The 20,023-nt window shown below is 59.0% G+C and overlaps 1 protein-coding gene across 5 annotated transcripts in view; it reads right to left on the bottom strand.

The window, feature by feature from the left end:
• GRIP2 (glutamate receptor interacting protein 2) overlaps nt 1-20,023 on the bottom strand; it is a 103,837-nt gene that overhangs the window by 41,917 nt on the left and 41,897 nt on the right. The window contains exon 1 of one of the 5 annotated variants that reach the window (XM_019984847.2): nt 4,592-4,705. The exons of the other annotated variants lie outside the window; for them this stretch is intronic. Coding sequence (XP_019840406.2) covers nt 4,592-4,631 — 40 coding nt within the window. The 5' untranslated portion in view covers nt 4,632-4,705. Of the gene's footprint in view, nt 1-4,591; nt 4,706-20,023 lie in introns of those variants that run through there. 5 annotated transcript variants of the gene reach the window in all.

Below are 20,023 nucleotides of genomic sequence, written 5' to 3'. Positions count from 1 at the left end.
TTGGCCCCACCTCGGAAGCCATTGCCAGCTCGACGCAAAGGATGGACCCTGGAGCCTCAACCTGCTGCCGACTGGCTAAGCGGTCTGGAACGTGTCGCTTCGCCTCTCCAAGTCTTGGCACAATGCCGGTGCCCACCTCGCGGGCTGGTGGGAGGAATCAGTGCGGTTATGGGGTGCCTGGAGCCAGGACGCATGTGAAGTTCTCTCCGTGGCCCTTCCTCTCGCCTCAGTAGAAAGACTTTCCTATTAATAACGGTAACAGTCCCTACTGATTAAGTGCCAGTGCTGTGTTAGAGGCTTCACGAGTTTTATGTCATGTATCCTCATCACCTTCTGAGGTGGGATAATCGCCATTCCCATTTGACAGATGGGTGGGGGGTGGTGGGCTGAGGCACGACAGCTTAGGTGACTTCCCACAGCAAGGGGCAGGGCCAGGATTGGAACCCAGGCTGTAGTCTAAGAAACTGCAACTTGTTACCACTTTATCCTCACATGGGGCTTCCCAGGTGGCACTTGTAATAAAGAATCTGCCTGCCAATGGCCGAGACCTATGAGACGTGAGTTCGATCCCTAGGTCGGGAAGATCCACTGGAGAAGGGCATGGCAACCCCTCCAGTATCATCGCCTGGAGAATCCCATGGACAGAGGGGCCTGGCGGGCTACGGTCCGTGGGGTCACCGAGAGTCGGACACGACTGAATGTCTGAGCAAGTATCCGCAGGTGGGTGGGTGCCATGATCATTCCTACGCTATCAAAGAGGAAACCAAGGCACAGAGAGGTTATGGGAACTGCCTAAGGCCATACAGCTGCTGGGTTGCATAGCCATGGGCCGCTCCTGCCTCCTCCCCTCGCTCCACGACGGTCTTGAGGGGACTCAACTCGGGGGTGATGCCTGCGGCCCTCCTGCCAGCAGCCTCGGCTCCTTTGGGCACTCCTGACCCACCGAGTGATCACCCCCTGGCCCCGGCGGGCTGGACCAGGGCAGACAGCCGGATGGAGGAGCAGCAAAGCCAGCTGCGGGCTGACCTCAGAGGACAGCCCCAACCCTCGCAGCTCACAGGGCTCCCCAGAAGCCGTGGAGAGGTCACTGGCTCAGCCACGAGTGACCCTTGCTCTGTTCAGCGCATGTTTTTAAGAGAAACAAAAAGAAATTTATTAATAGATTTAAAAGGCAGACACCTGTTTCACTTGGAGCCAAGGACTGAAAAAAAAAAAAACCTGACAAAGGAAGCGGGAGCTGATCAGCCCGGCGCCTGGCCCGCTCCAAGCTCTTGGCCACTGATGCATTCAACTCCTCCGAGAGCTCGCGAGCATCCCCCTCTACGGACAAGGGGACTGAAGCCCAGAGGGACCACTCAGCTGGGGAGCTGCAGAGGACAGACTGGAATTGGTCTGTCTGGCCCCCAGCAGACCACATCCTTAATCACCAGCTCTGCCCCTTCCCGCCAAACACGAGGGCAACGGACCCCAGAAGAGGGGTGCCTGGGGAGGCAGCGCCTGCCCCCAAGAGCCCCCTGTCAGGGCTCGGGCACCCACAGGCTGGACATGACCAGAGAGGTTGCCAGCCCCGCAATCTCCCTTCCACAAGGCATGTGGGGCCCCCGGCACTCGACCCTGAGCCCACACTCTGGCTCATGTTCCCCCTCTAGGGGACCACGATGACCCCGGCATCACGTGGGGCTGAGCACAGGCTCAAGAGGGGCCGTGGCCTTCTGGATCTGTGCTGTCCCACGTCCCTCTGAAACCCACCACATCGGAGTGCATGACCCCCAGACCAGCTCACCAATAGGAGCCGTGAAGACTCAGTTCACCCAGCAGAGAATCAAAGCAAAAGATGTGCCCACAACTGACCGACCTGGGCCTCCCTGACCTCACCTGCTGAAGCTCTGTCCTGGGCCAACTCCACTCCGTGCAATGGTCGTCCCACACCCAGCTTCCACAGCACCCCAGGGCCTTTGCACTGGCTGTTCCCTCTGCCCAGAATGCTCCTTCCCCAACATCCACAAAACCCCCTTCCTCACCTCCTTCAGGACTGTGGAATCTTTACCTTCTCATCTTCCCCAAGCAGCTTGTTTGAATTCACACCTGAACCACTGCTATTTCCAGTATGGAGAGTCTGGCACACAGGAAATGCTCAGTAAATCATTCGAAACGCAATTCCCACTTACAGGTTAGATGAATGGGGATCAAAGAGGTGGAATGAGTTGTCCAAGGTCATGGAGTCAGGAAGAGACAGAGGCAGGAGGCAAGCCCGAGTCTCCCTGGGTCTGGAGGCCTCGGCCTCCGTGGTCTGGCGCCGGGGGTTCCCCCCCATGACCAGGGCTCTGCTAAGAAGCAGGAGGTCAGGCCTGCCCGAGGTCAGGCTGGGCTAAGACGAGGTCAGGCCTGCCCGAGGATCCAGGTGGTTCTGGTGAGGGCCCCCCCCGCCAGCCTGGAGGAGTGGGCAGCTCAGGCCGTGGCAGAAGGACCCTCCCACCACCCCGACGCACACGCACCCTGTCTGAGCCTCCCAGCTGGGACAAAGTCCGCTTTGTGGCTGGCCGGCAGTCAGAGGAGAGTGCACACTGTGGGGCGTGGGGCTTCCTGCCCAAATCTGCTTTCAAGCCTAACTGCGCACCCCAGTCCGGGACACACCCCTTCCTGCAGGGCTCGGGGTCCATCCCAGCACCAAGACGGCAGCAGCAGGGTATGGGCCTGAGAAAGGACTTGTGCTGGCAAAGTCCATCGGGGAAGAGAAATGGCCCTGGGCACTGTGCCCCACAGGCCCCAAGCCCCAGCCTGGCTCTCCCAGAGGAGCTTGCCTGAGCACAGCCTGCCTGGTCAGGGCCCCAGCCGGCTCTGAGAAATGCCGAGGGTGCATGGACTGGCCACCTGTTGGCTGCCTTTGGCCCCAGGCTCCAGAGAGGCCATGTGGCCAGAGGCCCAGTGGGTGGTCACGTGATCCAAGCTGGGTTGATGGGAACCAGCCCTGGGACGTTTGCTGGAAATACCCTTAACCTCAAAGGCACTAGGGGTCCCCTGGGCACCTCAAGGAGAGGAGTCTGCCTGGAAATAAAGCCTGCCTAAAAAGAGGCAGAGAAGAGGCAGAGACCTGGGGTCCTAATCATGTTAACTGAGCACCTGGATCACACTGTGCCTGAAGCCACATCTTGGACTTTTCCTTTTAAGAAGAAGCCTGAGTGCCAACACCAAGTGAGACAGGGGTGATCGTGAAGCGATGTGACCCGGGGAGGAAGGAGACCACGGTGGGGTCCGCAGGCGTAAGGGAGGGGGTGTCAAGGAAGCCAAATATTCAGAGAGGAAAAAGCCAGGGAGATCATGAAAGGCCTTGAATGCCAGGATAAGAAGCTGTGACCACATCTGAGTTTCAGCAAAAAGAACCCTCCCAGAGCAGCATGGAGAGGGTGGGAGAGGGGAGGCCCAGGAGGCCAGTGAGGAGCCTGGGGCTAAGGTCAGGCAGGTCAAGGGCAGAGACCACAGTACGGAGAAGAGCGGGAAGACATCTCCCCAGCGTTGCTCCAGGTGAGGTCTCCAGGGCACTGCCGCCCTTGTGGCTCCGACCACTGCAGGACGAAGTAATCCCCACTTCTTGGGCCTGATGTCGAGAAGACAGATATGCCCAAGCCAAGAGAGGGGTGGAGTTGCCAGGAGGGGGCAAGGGCAGATCACAGAGGGTCAAATCCCAGCCATAGCCCTGGACAAGTCACTTAACACCGCCCTGCCTCGGTTTCCCCAACTATAAAATGGGGAGATTAACTGAATGCACAGTGGTGTGAGGACGCCATGAGAAAAAGCACAGACAGCGCTGAAAAGAATCTGGCACAGAGTCCAATCTCAACAGCTGTCAGCTACTATTATTATTTGCATTATTATTATTATCTGGGGGCCTGGGGGTAACTCTGCTACCTGTGGGGGGCGGGGTGGGGGGAGGCGAGAGCTTCAGTTCCCGGGCCCTCGGAAGCACGGTGCAGGGAGATCTGGGTGCCAAGCCCGCCTCGGCCCTGTGGGTCTTGGGGGCAGCCGAGGGCCCCTCTGACCCTCAGCTTCCCCACTGGGACCACAGTCCCTACCCTGGGAGCTGTTGTACAGAGATGACACCAGGAGTATGCCAAATATGGGAAGGCATCGCTGGGGCTGCTCAGGACACGAGCTGAAGGGTGAGCTAGTGGCCCCCGAGCCCCGCCCAGGGTCCCAGCCCTGGGGCCACCCAGGAGTGTGACAGCTGAGCGATACCTGCCGCCCACCCCGCCTCCTTCCCACCAACCAGTCGCCCCCGCAGGTCAGGGGCGCCTTGAGCCAGGGTAGGAGTTCTCCAACAGCACCCGCGGGGCACACGGGCGGGACATGCCCCACTGGTGCACCCCGGAGGCCGGAGCGCTGGGGCAGGACAGCCCAGCAGACTCGGGCCCCCAGGGCCGGGTCAGACAGACAGCCCTGCCACCTGCCCACCAGCGGGGTGTCCGGCCCCCGCCCACCCTCCCCGCTTGGGGTCTGGAAGTGGCCGTCCCAGGCCTGGCCCCTCTCTGGGCAGCGGTTTCAGAGGACTCCGTGGGTTCAGGCCCCCTCGCCCCTCCTGCCGTCCGTTACTCACCCGCCTCTCCAGGGGTCTCCCGGCTGAACCCACACAGCATGACTGCTATTGTCTCCCCGGTGCCACCACCGGCTCCCTCCCTCGCCCTCCCCAGGGAGGGGCCGTGGGAGGGGAGCTCCTGGCTCCCACTGGCTGGGCACGTGTCCACCCACTGCAGCAGGCGGCCCTCTGCTTAAAGGGGACACGGCTGTCGTCACGGCTGATTCCTGGATGGGGCTCAACACCCCTCCCCACCCCTCAGCCCCCTGCCACCCAGTCCAAGTCTGGGCAGGGGGTCTCTGGAGATGGCAGTCCGCCCCCAGGGCCCTCAGGCAGACAGATCCCTGGGCCAACTCTGCCCCTGACGCGTCTCGGGACTTTGGGGAGTGACTGCTGCCCGCCCCAGACTCAGTGTTTCCACCCGGAAAAGGGGAACAGTGCCTGCCAAACTTTTTTTTTTTAAGTAGCAGATGCTAGTGGAATCTTGCACGGGATTCCCAGGACATAAGGCAGAGGAAAAGCAGTCGTTGAACGAGGCTAGGGAGAGTCTGCAGGGCGTGTCTCAGTATAGAAACCCTCACCCTCAGAGCCCCTTGGCCCTTCCACGGACATTCCAGCTTCTTCTCCCAGGCCTCCATCTCCTCTGCCCAAAGGTGGGACTTGGGAAAGACGAGCCCAGCACCCTGTTAGCCGGAGCATCCCCCAGCTATGTGGGAAGACAGAGCAAGCCCGGAGCAAGTTCCGGCTTGATGAGCAGGGGCAGCTGGTCACAACTCCAGCCCCCACTGGGCCTCGGGCCAGCACCCTCCTGGCTTCCTCTGCACCAGCCTAGGATGGCCCTGACGACCCTGATGGCCCCCTGGGGCCCCCCTCCAGGGCTCCAGCTGTTCCTGCTCCCCACCCACCAACACTGGTACCGGCAGAGAGCCATACACCACAGAGGTGCTGGGAGAAGGATAGGGGATGGGGACTCGGGGTGTCAACAGCTTGGAACTGAACAGCATGTTGCAGCCAGCTGAATGAGCAGAGAAAGAGATGGACAAGGTCTTGGCTCCCTGGAAGCGCTCCAATGCATGGGAACAATGGGGCTCAAGTGTCCCCAGGTCCTGCAGCAAATGGGAGGGTACAGCCCGTGGCCGGGAGCCCGGGGCTTTATCTGAGGTTCCTCCCCAGCAGGGACGCCCACCACAGAACCCAGCCCACAATTCCTGGGCTGCCCGTGCTGGCTCTTGCCAGCCCCACCCTACTGGCACCTTCAGGACAAACTGGGATGCTGAGTGTGTGTGGGGGTGTCTCTTGCACCCCTGGATCCACAGGTCACGTTCCTTGCCTGATGCCCACCTCCCGAGGGTGCCTTCCTGTTTGGTGACTTCAGGTACGTCCCAGGGTGCAGGGTGCCTTGGGCTTGCAGTGAGGTCAAAGGTCAAACAGAGATACCAAGGTCTCAGCCATGGGAGGGAGGGTGAGCACCGAGTCGGAGAGGGAACCTGATTTGGGAGGCGTTTGCTGGGAGAGGGCCTGTGGGCTCTCTGTGTGGCCCGCGATGCCCTGCAGCCGTCACGATAAGGCCCTCGATGAAGAGCCTGACAATCCCCAGGGCACCGAGAGCCACCTTGGAGCAGCCCAGCTGCACACCAGGCAGGAAGGGGCACAGCTCTTCACAGACCCTCATCCTCTTCCCCCTCCACCGCCCTGACTTACAGCCCCTTCAGGGAGGAGGGCGCTATGGTGCCCAAGGCTTTGGAGTTCCATTTACCCGCTTTCATAAGAAAATATTTGCTCTCCGAACACATGCATTTAAATGAGCGATTAAGACTGAGGGTCTGAAGCCTTGCCGTGTTTCTCTCGCGGCTCCTTTGGAATTTACTCTCGTGGACGAGGAGCGGCCGGAAAGGTCACACCACGGGTTATGGGAGAGCAAGGGAGGGCCAGCATCTTCCCACTGCCCTCTGTCCCTGCCAGCCCACCAAGCACGTTTCACTCCACTTTATCCAAAAAGTGGGTTTGAAAGCAACTGTCGGTCCATTCTGGAACAAGGCAGGGTTTCAGTGAATATTTGGCACAGAGAGGTTAGCTGACTTGCCCGAGGCCACCCAGCTGTAACAGCAGAGCCAGGCATACGCCTAAGAGGGCTGTTCTTTTTTTTTTTTTTTTTTCAGAAGACTGCTTTTTTTTGTTTGCTTTTCCTTTAACATAGAGATGCAGTACTTTTATTTTTTATTTTATTTGGCTGCGCTGGGTCTTAGCTGCAGTATGTGGGATCTAGCTCCCCGACCAGGGACCGAACCTGGGGCCCCCTGTATGGGGAGCAACGAGTCTCAACCATTGGGCCACCAGGGAAGTCCCAGAGGTCTGTGCTTAAAGGCACGGCTAGATGCCTCTCAAGGTGAAGAGGTTTGGGGGTGAGATGAGGGGGGTCCCCCAAGAAGGCGTCTTTGAGCCTGAATGTGCAGGATGGGAAGGACGGTGCCGTGAACACAGTGCCACGGGACAAGGGAGGAGGAGACCAGGCGGGAGACACAGATGGAGCCAGACCACCGAGGGCTAGTGGCAGCCACTCCTCTGGGTGTGGGCTGAGGACCAGCAGCATCAGTATCTCTGGCCCCACCAGGAGCCCCCCAAGAAAGGCAGACGCTCAGGGCTCCCCGGGGCTGCTGACCCGGCATTTCAACCGGCTCCCCAGAGGATGTGGAAGAAGTTTAAGAAGTGCTATGTTACGAGCCAGGCTTTCATCCTGCAGACAGTGGGAGCCATAGATGGTTGAAGAGCAAGCGTGCGAGAGGCTCTGCGAGGACCTGAGACACAGAACACCGGCCCCCGAGGGAGGAGGTGGGAGGCCCTGGGATGAGCAGCAAGGGCCCCTTCTGGGACCTGGGAGCGGGGGAAACTGCAGCGGGGCCCTGCCCCAGAGATGAGCCCTCTCGTCCACTGCGGCCGAAGCTCGGGGAAGCAGAGGAAAAGAGGCACAGATTGCTGGGCGTGCGTGCGGCTAGAAGCCAGGTCTGCAGGGGCCCGGGCCGCCAGTCGCTCGTGGGCACAGGGTTTGAGTGTTCTACATTTCCATCACTGCGGATGCCCCGGGAGGGGCACTGGGCAGCCTGGGGAAGGAGGCAGGGCCACTGAGCTGACGAGTGGTCCCTCCATGGCCAGGAGAGGTCCTGACACCTCCACGTCCTCAGCTCTTACGGGACAAAGAATCGATTGCTGTGTGACCTGGGGCATGTGTCCAAAGCTCTCTGGGCCTCAGCTTCCTTAGCTGCACAAGGGGAATAATAACAGCACCCACCCTCCAGGGTTAGGAGTCCAGATATAGACTCAGGAAGCATTTATGAACCCACTTTTCTTGCAAGGGTCTCATCCCAATGCCTTGGATGAATGAGGCCAGAGAAGGGGAACTTCAAGGTAGCTGAGCACACAGGCCAGGCGCACCCAGGTTCAAACCCCAGCTCCGCCACCCAAGGACTTTGTCATTCCGGGCAAATCACTTCTGTGCAAACTGCGTCCCCACCGGTGACAAGCGAGGGCACAGAGGCCTTAGGAGGTCGGCCCAGTGCCCTGACCTCCTCCCTGCAGGGCATTCTCGAAGCCTCTGAGGGTGCCATGCGGTGTAGGACCCTGGCATCACTGACCCCCACCTACCCAGGGACAGTGACCCCCTCATCTCCATGAGTGGGAACTGACCCCACGCTGCACAAATGGGAAAACAGACCCAGAGAAGGTAATGTCGGAGCCCCCCCAATCCCCCTCCCCCAGAGCAGAGTGGGGCTTGGACCCCAGCCTGTCCCTCCTCTCAGACCCCAGGGCTGGTTCGTCATCACCACGCAGACAGATCATGTCCTGAGCTGCCAGACACCCTGAATGACGGCCGGAAATGAAGTCTGGGTGGGAAGGATGCAGAGATGGCGATCCGAGGACAAGAGATAAACCATTTATTGCTGTTCTGTTGCTTCTTCCTCCTGGTCTCCCTCCCTCCCTCCTCACACTACCCCGAGGGCCAGGCCAAGACAATCACTCCCCTCTCCTCTCTCAGACATTCCGTAAGTGGGCACTATCGTCCCCATCTCACAGATGAGGACACTAAGATCTGGGGTAAAGCCACACCTGGGCTGTGCCTGGGAGTGGGCCCCCGGGCTGACACCTGCCGGTCCCCAGTGCCCTTCACCCCAGCCTCCCTCCAGCCCTGGAGGGCAAGGTGGGCTCCGGCAGGCTGTGTGCAGAGACGGGGAAGGGTGAGGCTCGGGAGGCGAGAGGAACCGCAGCGGGCTCTTCACGGAGAAGCTCTGCGCCCGGCCGCATCCTCAGCATTTTACACCTGTCTTCTCATTTCATCCATATTCCTCGGACGTGAGGAAACTGGGGCCCAAAGAGATGAAGCCACTTGCTCTGAGTCACACAGAGTCCGAGGACCAAGTGGGATTTACACCCAGGCCCTGCTGATGCTATCTACACAAACATCCCACTTGCAGGCCCCCCTGAGAAATGCACACTCACGGACACAGGAAGAAAGAGAAATGGGTGGGGGGGTCCCCAAGCTGCTGCTCCTGGAGGATCTCTCTGTCCTCTGACTAGGGCAGGCCAAGGGGCCATTGTCCAGGCCCGGACACAAACGGGGAAGCTCCTTGGGGCTCCCTCTCGGCCTCCATGCAAGACACCGGCAATGGCTTCTCTCCTGGAGGAGAAACACGGGGTGATGACCGTGTAGGGTCCCTGGAGCCTTGGGCTCCTCCTCTGAATGATGAAGCTGTCTGTCCTCATGGGGTTTTGTTGAGAAACTCAGTGAGTAAACAAAACGCCTGGAAAACTGTGGTGCGCAGGCTCCATGGAGGTGGTCAGGGTGAACATGGCCCTGCCCTGCCTCTCTGGTCACTCGGCACCCGAAAGCACCCACTGCCTTCCAGACACTGAGCTGGGCGCCAGGTTTCCAAGAGGCCAAAGCAGGTGTGGAGCCTGCCTCTCGGGCTGCTGCTCTGGGGGAAGGACAGAGCTCAAAGGAGTAGAAGTGTAGTCGCTCAGTCGTGTCTGACTCTCTGCGACCCCATGGACTGTAGCCCGCCAGGCCCCTCGGCCCATGGGATTCTCCAGGCAAGAATACTGGAGCAGGTTGCCATTCCCTTCTACCAGGGGATCTTCCCGGCCCAGGGATTGAATCTGGGTCTCCCGCATTGTAGGCAGATTCTTTACCGTCTGAGCCACCAGGTAAGCATCCAAAGGAGAGAAACACACAAATACAGGTAAGTGATGGAGTCAGTGCTAAGGGCTGAGGGGCCAGGATAACAGGCGGCGGGCGGGGGTCAGGGAGGCCCTGGAGGAGGTGCCTCCAGGCTGAGACAGGTTGGGAAGGAGCCAGGGTGGCTGCGGGGGTGAGCGTGGGCTGTCTGGGGAGCAGGAGGAGGAGGGGAGCCGGGATTCTGCTCCGAGTGCGGTGCCAAGGGAGGCACCAGCAGGTTTAAACAGGGTCCTGAGCGATCTGACTTGTGTCCAAAAAGCAGCCGGAGGGGCTGGGCTGCCAGGGTGCAGACGGCATGGGGGGACCAGAGCAGGAAGGGCCAGGCGCCTCAGGGGCAGGAGACCGGGAAGCCAATTTTCTCCGTGCCTCCGGCCAGTCCCTTCCTGCTCTGAGCCCGCTTCCCTCCTCGTGACCAGCAGTGTGAGTCTGGGGACCTGCCAGGGGGTGAGGGCGGAGGGGAGAGGTCGAAACCTGGAGTCAGGATGCATCGCGATGCAAAACAGGAAGAAAACGGAAAGGGGGCCAAGCTTAAAGGAAACATCCCAAATGTGTGCAAGGAAACGCAAATGCGTGCGAGAGCCGCCAGACTCACTGGCAAGCAGAGAGGTGAGGGGGAGGCAGTGCTTCTCCCACTGGACTCCTCAGGGCGGTGGACATGAGACATGCAGGCGAGAGCAGACACTGGTGCCCACCGGGAGGCGGAGGGGCAGGGGCACTGCAGCGGGGTAAACTGAGGCAGCCAGGAGAGACCCAGACCCTCCCCCCTGGTAGGCAACCTCCGCAGTCAAAGGAAGAACGCTGAGCGCCAAAGAATTGATGCTTTTGAACTGTGGTGCTGGAGAAGACTCTTGAGAGTCCCTTGGACCAGGCAATCCTAAAGGAAATCAGTCCTGAATATTCACTGGACGGACTGATGCTGAAGCTGAAGCTCCAATACTTTGGCCATCTGACACAAAGAGCCGACTCACTCGAAAAGACTCTGATGCTGGGAAACATTGAGGGCAGGAGGAAAAGGGGACGACAGAGGGTGAGATGGTTGGATGGCGTCATCGACTCGATGGACATGAGTTTGGGTAAACTCCGGGAGATGGTGAAGGACAGGGGAACCTGGAGTGCTGCCGTCCACGGGGTCACAAAGAGTCGGACGCGACAGAGCGACTGGACAACAACCCTGAGGGGCAGCAGTAAACGCCATTTGTGGAGATGACCTGCATCTCCATTCTGGGGGAGGGGGCGCGTAACACGACGGCCACACCCCGGGCACAGCCACGGGGATGGGTTTAGAAATATAGTGTCGAGTTCACGGGAGCAAGGAGAGGAGGAAATGGCAGGAGGAGAAGGGAAGGAGGACAGAGGGGAAGAAAAGAGGCCGGGAGAAGGCAGGAAAGATCATGAGATTTCCCTGTGACATCATTTATAAACTACAAACACACATAAAGTGCAACGTGTGCCCAAGGGCACATACGCAGTACAGATCTACTTCACAGAGTGAAGGTTTCCAGGACGGTAACTGGGAAGAGAGGCAGGGCACGAGGGAGGGAAAAATAAAGCAACCAGAGCGGGTGCCAGGCTGGCCCAGGACCAAGTGCGCTATGAACTGAAGAATCTAGCTCAACCGCTGAAGCCTGGGATTAAAAGTAAAAAATAAACAGATGCCTCGAATGGCTTGTTAAGAAGCTGAAGCTCTCTCCTGAGGATACCGGGGAGCCACGGAAGGTTTTAGAGGGAGGGAGGGATGGGGTCAGCCCAGTTCCTTAGAAAAGCAACCAAACTGGGAGCTGAGAGAGCCCTGGGTGAGGGTGGAGCCTTGGCTGACCTCAGTCACCCTCCCCACCAGGACCACGCAGACTGCCCACCTGCCCACTCGCTGCCTGAACAAAACCAGAAAACAAATGGGTAGGCAACACGCATCCTCATCTCCTCCCCAACCCCCATGCGTGTCCAGCCTTGCAGAGAGCCCTGGGCTGGGAGTCAAGAGATGCAGGTTCGAGGCCCAGCTGCCGCCCACACAGGACCAACTCTGTGCCGAGAATATCACAGGTAATGCAGAACACCAGGGTCTCTTGTGGAAGGGACCACCCTCAATGAGGACCCGCCAGGAGCCCAAATATAACAAAAGGGGGCCAAAGAGTCAGGCCGCACAGGGAGGCACCAGGGAAGGCTGCCTGGTGGAGCCGGTGTCCAGGCTAAGCCTTAAGGGACGCAGGAACCAGACCCTCCGAGATGCTCCAGGAAGGGCATTGCAAGCAGAGGGACAGCCTGGGCAAAGGGTGGGAGGGGGAAGGCACGCAGTATCGTAGGGAGAGGCACTAGCCCACGTGGCTGAGGTCGGAGGTCCCCCAGGAGCGGGTGGGCTGGACAGGCGAGGGGCTGAGTCCTGATAGCCGGAGACCTGCTTTAGGGAGAGAATGAATTGAATGGAGCATCCTGGTACCTTGTGGATAACACCTAAGGAAGGAGGGCTCTCCTCAGCTCCCTCCACGAGATGCTGGCAGGAGGACATGTGGAGGGCCTTCTCACGTGACCGAGCTGTTGGGAGCAGGGCGAGCGTGGAGAGAACTGGACCCAGAGGACCGCGACGTCCCTTGGGGCTGGTGACCCATGAGGCTGTGGAGGGGCAGGCGCAGCTCTCCTCCTGTGCCCTCAGCCACCAAGAGGAGAGGCAGGTGGGTTCAGCCTGTGGCTAACTCTGGACTCCCACCATCCCGCTCTGGATCAAGCGGTGCCCTCTGTGTCCTTGTGTAAACACCCCAGAGAAAGGGCATCTACACACAGCTTTGCCATTTTGAGTGCAGGGTCTCACGGAACCCCTCAGGAGCCCTTGGACGTGGGCACTCCTGCTCCGCTCTTACAGAGAGGAAACTGAGGTTCAGAGAGGGGAAGGGACTTGGCCAAGGCCCCCTGCTAGGACAGGCCGAGGGTCAGAGCGTCAGAGTCAGGTGCTCCCGCCCGGGGTCCTTCACATGGGCTCTTCCTTCTGCCTGGAACTCCCTTCCCCCTGCATCCCTAGAGCCCAACCTAAATGCCACCTCCACCAAGAAGTCCGCCCTGACCACACCAGGTGGGTCCTCTTTTCCCTCTCCCAGCCTTTCCTTCAGTGCTTTTGCTCACCTGACCCTGGACTGTCTTGCTTATTGATTTTGACCCTGTGCTCCGGGCTGGGCTTCATACAAAGTAAGAGCTAAATAAGGGTTTACTGGATGAATGACTAAGAAATAAGTAACCTCTGGATTGCTCTATTGGAAAGAAACCCATCATTCATCCCTCTTCAATCTCATGCGGAAAGCCTTTCTGTTGTCTGGTAGAGCTTGTATACCTCCACGAACAGGGAGCTCACCACCACACAGGCAGCCCTCCCTATTTCTGAATGGCTGTCAGGATGGGAGTCCTTCTGTTATCCTGAGCTGGAGCCTATTTCCCTATGGCTTCTCTGGGCCCTGCCCCGGACCAGCCTGCAGAGACTCATAGGTCGTGCCTGGAGCCAGGTCACCCTGGCAAGAGAAGTCAGAGCTCAGAGTCTGGATGTGGTTCCAGTGGGGACCCACCAGCTTCCCTCCCACCCTGAGGGTCTCTCCTGGGTGTGTGGCTGGAAAGAGTGGGCGGCCATCGACACCCCACACCACCAGGAAGTCTGGGGCCAGGCTATTCAATCCCCTGTGAGTGTCACTGTGCTTCTAACGTCCAGTGGCTTCAGGCCCACGAGGCTGGCACGATCACCTCTTTTTACAGATGAGGAAACTGGAGTCCAGAGGGGCAGGAGACAGGGGCAGGTGTCTGACTTCAAAGCCTTAATCTCAGCCGAACACATTCTCAAAAGGGCTTTGTGTGATGGTCTTATTTTGTGTCCTCCTGGTGGACTATTTGAAAGAGAATCCTGCTGTTGTGGACTCATTAGTGGTACAAGCTCATGCAGGGAGAGACTTTGGGAAGGCAAATTTTGGAGAAGGGAATGGCAAACCACTTCACTATTCTTGCCTTGAAAACCCCATGAACAGTACGGAAAGGCAAAAAGATATGAAACTGGAAGATAAGCTCCCCCCCCAGGTCAGTAGGTTTCCAGTATGCTCGAACGGTGGTGCTGGAGAAGACTCTTGAGAGTCCCTTGAACACCAAGGAGTTCCAACCAGTCAATCCTAAAGGAAGTCAACCCTGAATATTTATTGGAAGGACTGATGCTGAAGCTGAAACTCCAGTACTTTGACCACTTGATTCGAAGAGTCGACTCATTGGAAAAGACCCCGATGCTGGGAAAGATTGAAGGCAGGAGGAGAAGGGGACGACAGAGGATGAGATGGTTGGATGGCATCACCAACTCAATGGACATGAATTTGAGCGAACTCTGGGAGATAGTAAAGGACTGGGAGGCCTGGTGTGCTGCAGTTCGTGGGGTCTCAAAGAGTCAGACGTGACTTAGTGACTGAACACCACCACCACCAAGGAGGTCGCACAGCCAGCTGAGAATACGCCGGTGAGATCCAGGCAGCAGGACTCCCTGGTGGAGGTGCAGGGCAGGGGTGGCCCCTAGCACAGGCCACTTATTTGAGGACAAGGCTTGACGCTGAGATTTCTGGGTCAGTGCCTGCTCCCGGCCAGTTGAGGCTCCCCACGTTCCCTGGCTCCCTCAGTGCTGTTTAGGAAGAATCCTTGGGAGGTTGCCAACTGGTGTCAAGAACCCGCCCACCCCTGCAGCCTGGCCTCCCTCCATCCCCACCATCAAGCCTTCACGCTCTTGGTCCCCCAGGAATGAGCTGGCCCTAAGGCCTCCTCTGCCTGGCAAAATATGCTCCCCAGGGTTGCCCTGCTGTCGCTTCCTGGGGGCCGCTCCAGCTGGTTGGTGTCCCGTCTGGGTCTCCAAAGCCCTGGGGCATCCCTCAGTGCCACTGTCAACTCACCGGATGCCCCCCTCTTCCTCGCCCATCTACTCTGGACAAACCTGACCCCTGAGGGGTGGCAAACATTCCACCCCTGCCAGCACCCCCTCCTCCAGCAGCAGCAGCGTGGGGGCCTGTGAGGGGACTCTGGGCTCGGCTAGGTGACTGTGAGCAAAACTGGCCTCAACCTTTCCATGTGTAAAATGGGGGTACATGTGTGGGCTGGTGCAGGAGCCATGGCCTGTGGCCTCTGGGGGCTGCTCCAGCTCCTACCTCGCCAGCCTGGGACCCCTTCGCCTCAGTCCCCAGCTTGGACTCAACAACTCTGTGTGCTCTGTCGCTGAGTCGGGTCTGACTCTTTGGGACCCCATGGACTGTGGCCCGCCAGGCTCCTCTCTGTCCATGGGATTTCCCAGGCAAGAATACTGGAGTGGGTTGCCATTTCCTTCTCCAGTAGGAAAGCTTCTGGACCCAGGGAACGAACCTGCGTCTCCTGCATCTCCTAGACTGGCAGGCAGATTCTTTACACTGAGCCATCTTGGCTGTCTCCAAACCTCAAACAAGCATTCCTTGACGGACTGTTTTGCAACCAGGGGACCGAGCCTTGGTGACGAGCAAGGACTGTCCCCAAGGTCACCTGCAGGGACCCCAGCGGCCCCGGTTGTGTGGCTCTAAGAGGCTGCTGGGTGGGTGCCCGCCCCCCTTCCCACACATGCACTTATGAGTCACCATCACCTGGGCCGAGTCAGTGAAAGGCGGGGGCTGGAGGGACAAGGTCAGCCCAAGGAGAGCCATGGGCGGATGGGAAGTGGGGTGACGAGACTTCCAGCCCCAGGGGAGCCGAGTGGGGGCACATAGGGAAACTGCGGCCAGGAGGAGCAGGGAAGGGCTCCAGGGCCACAGGCAGCGGGGTCTCCTGTGTGATGGCTGTTCTTTCCGCTCCATCAGCCCCTCTCCCCAGCGAGGAGACAGGGGCCGTCAGCCTTCACAATCATCGGGGCGATTAGCAGGCAGATGGTCCTGCTGGACTAAACGTTCAAGCCGACAAACGGAGACAACGCTGGGACACGGGCTGACCCGATCAGCATTGGTGCTCGGCCTGGAGGGGGAACCATGGGGGACCCCGTCACTGTCTCTGCAGGGCCGTCCTGGGGCGGGGGGGAGCAGAGGAAGTGGGGAGAACCTGGGGGAGAGCCTGAGGAAGACAGACTAGTAGCTGTACGCTGAGGGGTCCTCTGATCCTGGCTGAGAGGCCAGATAACTGACCACTGAGAAAAACGCCCGTGGCGAGATGTTTGGGCTTGGAAGTCAGACTGCCTGGGGGTGGGGATGGGGGTGGGGGTATGGGGTTACACAGACACTACCATTTCCTTCCCAGCTGTGTGACCTTGGAAAGTTGGCAAGTCACATCCTCCCTGAGCCTCAGTTTCCTCACCTGTAAAATGGGGCAATTTAGTTCACAGCTCACAGGATTGTCGCGAGGATGAGAAAGTACACAGGAAGCACTTAACACAATGCCTAGCAAACATCAAGTGCTCAATAAAGGCCTGGAGAACATAGAACAGGTCCAGAGGTTCACTCCTGGCTGCGGGGGCTCCAGGAATTATTCCAGGCTGAGAGTTGATCCTTGGCCCTCTCTGCCCCCAGGGAGGGAGAAATCCCCGGGGACTCGGGACACCCTGGCTAGTCTGAACTTGGCTGGGTGGGGCGGGGAAGGGGCGTGGGGGTGTGGGCTGCTGTCTGGGTGCTGGAGGCGGGAGGCCTGTTCCCACACTGAGAGTCAGATCCGAGACCCCCAGCGCAGCTGCTGCAGCCTGAGAAGCGCCGGGAGCCGGATGTGGAGGCGAGAGGCAGACAGAGGAGAGACTCATTACAGAGGGAGAGGAAGCAGTGAATAATTCATCACAGATGTGCGCCACGGAGGGGGCGAGGGCAGACAGAGCTTGGGAGGGCACGCGCGCGGGAGAGGCCCCGCTCGGCCGGCGGCGGGCACTGCTATCCTTGATAACCTCGTCATCCCTGAGCTGCCCCTGGCTCCCCCAGCACCGCAGGGGCCACACCAGAGGGTCCTCCTCACCATCCGCCCTGACCGCCCCTGCTCCAGCCTCACCAGCCTGGGGACACGCAAGCCGTCCGCACCCCAGGCCCTTTGGCCTGGCTGCGGCCTCTGCCAGCCACTCTTCCCCTGGACGGTCCCCTTGCTCCCTCCCTCCCCTGCGTCAGGGCTTTGTCCCAGGGTCACCTTCGCCCCACACCCTTTGTGAAAGTGTACCCTGCTAGCCACTGACCCTCATGCCCTTTCCCTGCCTCGTCTTTCTTTCCAGCACGTGGCACCACCATATATCTCCCTCATCTGTCTTGTTCCTTAGCTGCCCCTCCTCCTAGAAACATCAGCTCCACGAGGGCAGGGATTTCTGTTAGTCTTCCTGTTTTACCCCCAGGGCCTAGAACAGTATGTGGCACGAAATAGGGGCTCAGCAGGTATCCCGTGAACGAGTGAACGGCTCGGGGTATTCTCCTGCCTCGACAACCATCAACTCCCCCTCCACCCGCTACAGCCCCAGCTCTCTCCCCACATCCCCGCCTGTGGTTTGCTCAGTATCCAGAGCCCGTCCTAACACTCACAGTTGGCCTCTATTCCTTGCTGCTCACGCACCCTCCATGGCATCTCCTGCGCCCAGGACAGAGTCCAAGCTCCACGGTCTCCCACCTGCTCTGCCCCAGCTCCCTTCCGTCCCAAACCCTTCATGCTGACCAAAGATGCCTGACCGATTCTCTGAGGCAGATCTTTGTACAAACTGTTCCCTTTGCCCAAATTCTCTCTTCTTCCCTTAGCTGTCTGGAAAACTCCTACTCATCCTTAAAAACCCCACTCTGGGACCTTCCTCCCCTCTCACAAGAAAATCACTGCTTCCTTCTCCAGGCATGAACAGGACCCTGTCCGTCCCCACATCAAGCCACCCCCCACCCCCACCATGCTCCGACACCATCTACACGTCGTTTCTCCCTGGGCCTGAGCCCCCCGAGTCAGGAACTGCAAGTGACACCTAGCACTTTGAAAGTATGACCTTAGTGGTCCTTGCAGCCACTCAGAGAGGAAGGTTCCAATATTAATCCCATTTCACAGATGGGAAAACGGAGGCCCAGAGAGGTAAAGACACTTGCCCTGGTGGCACGCCTGAGACTTAAACCCGGCCCATGGCTCTAAGACTTGTGTCTCCTGCCTCCCTTACATCAGCACACATCAAACTACATCTCTTTGAATTGAATGTAACCATTTTATGCCTCTAGAGGCTCAAGCTCCGCTCAGAGTCCAGCACTCAGGTCAGAGTGCAGCTCTGCAGGCCCCCGGCCCCCACTGTCCAGATGCACCAGCCAAGGCTACTGTGAGGACTGAGGCGGGCGGGGAGGACACTAAGCATCCAGCATCCTGGAGGTGTTCCCAACGCTGGGTGCACACAGCAGGGGCTCCCCTGGCCTCTCAGGCTGCAACAGAGATGGGGTGCCAGCCGGGTCTGAACCCCATCTTTCCCCAGTCCCAGCCCCGGCAGGAAGCATGGCTCCTCAATTTAAGCCAAGCCTCAAATCCCATTCTGGGAGACACAGGAGCGGTTGCAGATGGCACGAGGCCCAGGGACCGCCCCCCTTAAGCAATCACAGGGTGAGGAGCTTGGGGGTCTTACCCAGGAAAGATGGGAAATAGGTTTATCTATGTTAAAAAAAAAAAAAAAAAGGGCTGGAGGTGGAGAGACGTGTCCTCGCACATTTAAAAAAATGTTTTGGAAAAAAAGAGAAACGCCTTCCCTCCCCCCACAACCTCTTGAATCCCTCTTCCCCGAGAATTCCCGTTTTAAATGGATGTGCAGGCTCATAACACCGGCGAGCAAGGTCCCTAGGCCTCCTTCGAGCACCCCCAAAGGCGTGGGGAGATGCCACAAAGCCTGGCACCCATCAGCGCAATCTGTCCTCCAGCAATTAGGCCATGCTTCCCTCTGCCTTTTTCGCTTCTTTCCCGTTAAGGGCTTGCTGGTCCCAGACACAACCACCCTGGGGTCCCTGTGTTTGTGGGGTGGGGGCAAGGGGGGAGGGGGAGGAGGAAGTTGGGCCGCAGATGGCAAGACGAAATTCAAGATTACCAGGGGGGTCTCCTGGGTGCCAAGCCCCACCCCAGTCTTTTCTAATCATCACTGGAGTCTCGGAAGGGTGGACTTTCCTTGGGTGCCTTTTATCGACAGGGAAACTGAGGTTCTGAGCCAGCCATGCAGAAGTAAGAGCTGGGTCTGTCGGGGACAATTCAAGCACTTTCTGCACCTCCAGGACCCAGAACTGGATCCGCAGCATGAAGCTGGCTGTTCTCCAAATCCTGGGGACACTCAGATCAGATGCAGGTCAGGCTGGGTCTGTCCTTCCTTCCAGCCTGGGTGGAGCCCCCTGGGTTCTCGGGGTGGGGGTGGCTGTGGTACCGAACAAGATGACAAAAGCCTTGATGGGGGAGGGATTCTCCCCTGGGGACCAGCGTCTGGGAAGCCCCAGGGGAGGTCCTGTCCCTATCAAGGCTGCTCTGCCCCCACAGAAGGGGATTCCAGGGGCCTCTGGGATGTCAGACCGCCAGCGAGCCACCCACAGGCCAGTGCAGGACCCACTCTGCCAACCCACGGACCCTGCCACCTCTTGGCCACTCCTGAGGCAGCCCCTCCCCCCATGGAGGCCCCTTAGCATCTGGAAAAAGATGCTGCTGACAGTTTTCAGAGCTGGCTTGAGAAACCCTCCGCATGTCGGCTGTGTGGCCACGGGCAAGTTACTTAACCTCTCTGGGCCTCAGTTTCCCCCTGTGCACCTCAGGGTGAGGATAGGGCCGACTGTGCAGGGCCACAGGGAGGAATTAAAGGGTTAGCCCAACGCCTGGCACACAGTCAGCTCCTTCTGAAAAGTACCATTATCCTGAGTTCTGAGGCCAGGAGCACAGAGGCTGCAAACCCACGCCCTCCACCCCATCCCACGTCCATGACGAGGCCTGGGGTCACAGGGCCTGGAGGGCTGGACTCCCTGCTCCAGACGCTCCTCCGCGCCCACCCTGCAAGAGCCACTTCTGGAGCTCAGCCTCGTTCGGGTCCCAGTCCTGCATTTGCCCACAGCCCCCAGCCCCAACTCCCCCCACACAGCCCCTCACCCTACACACACACACACACACACACACACACACTCTCTGCTGGTCCACCTCCACCCGCAGCCCCATGCCCCGAATCAGGAGAAAAGCCAAAGTCACCAGGGACATGGCTGATGAAGGGGAAGAAAAGTGGAGCAAGGTGGACAGTCACAGAAAGGCCAGGAGAGAACCCAGAGACGCGGGGACAG

This window comes from Bos indicus, chromosome 22 (genome assembly GCF_029378745.1).
Source record: "Bos indicus isolate NIAB-ARS_2022 breed Sahiwal x Tharparkar chromosome 22, NIAB-ARS_B.indTharparkar_mat_pri_1.0, whole genome shotgun sequence".
NCBI lineage: Eukaryota > Metazoa > Chordata > Mammalia > Artiodactyla > Bovidae > Bos > Bos indicus.
The sequence above is the reverse complement of the archived record's forward strand: the minus strand, read 5'-3'. Positions and strand labels throughout refer to the sequence as shown.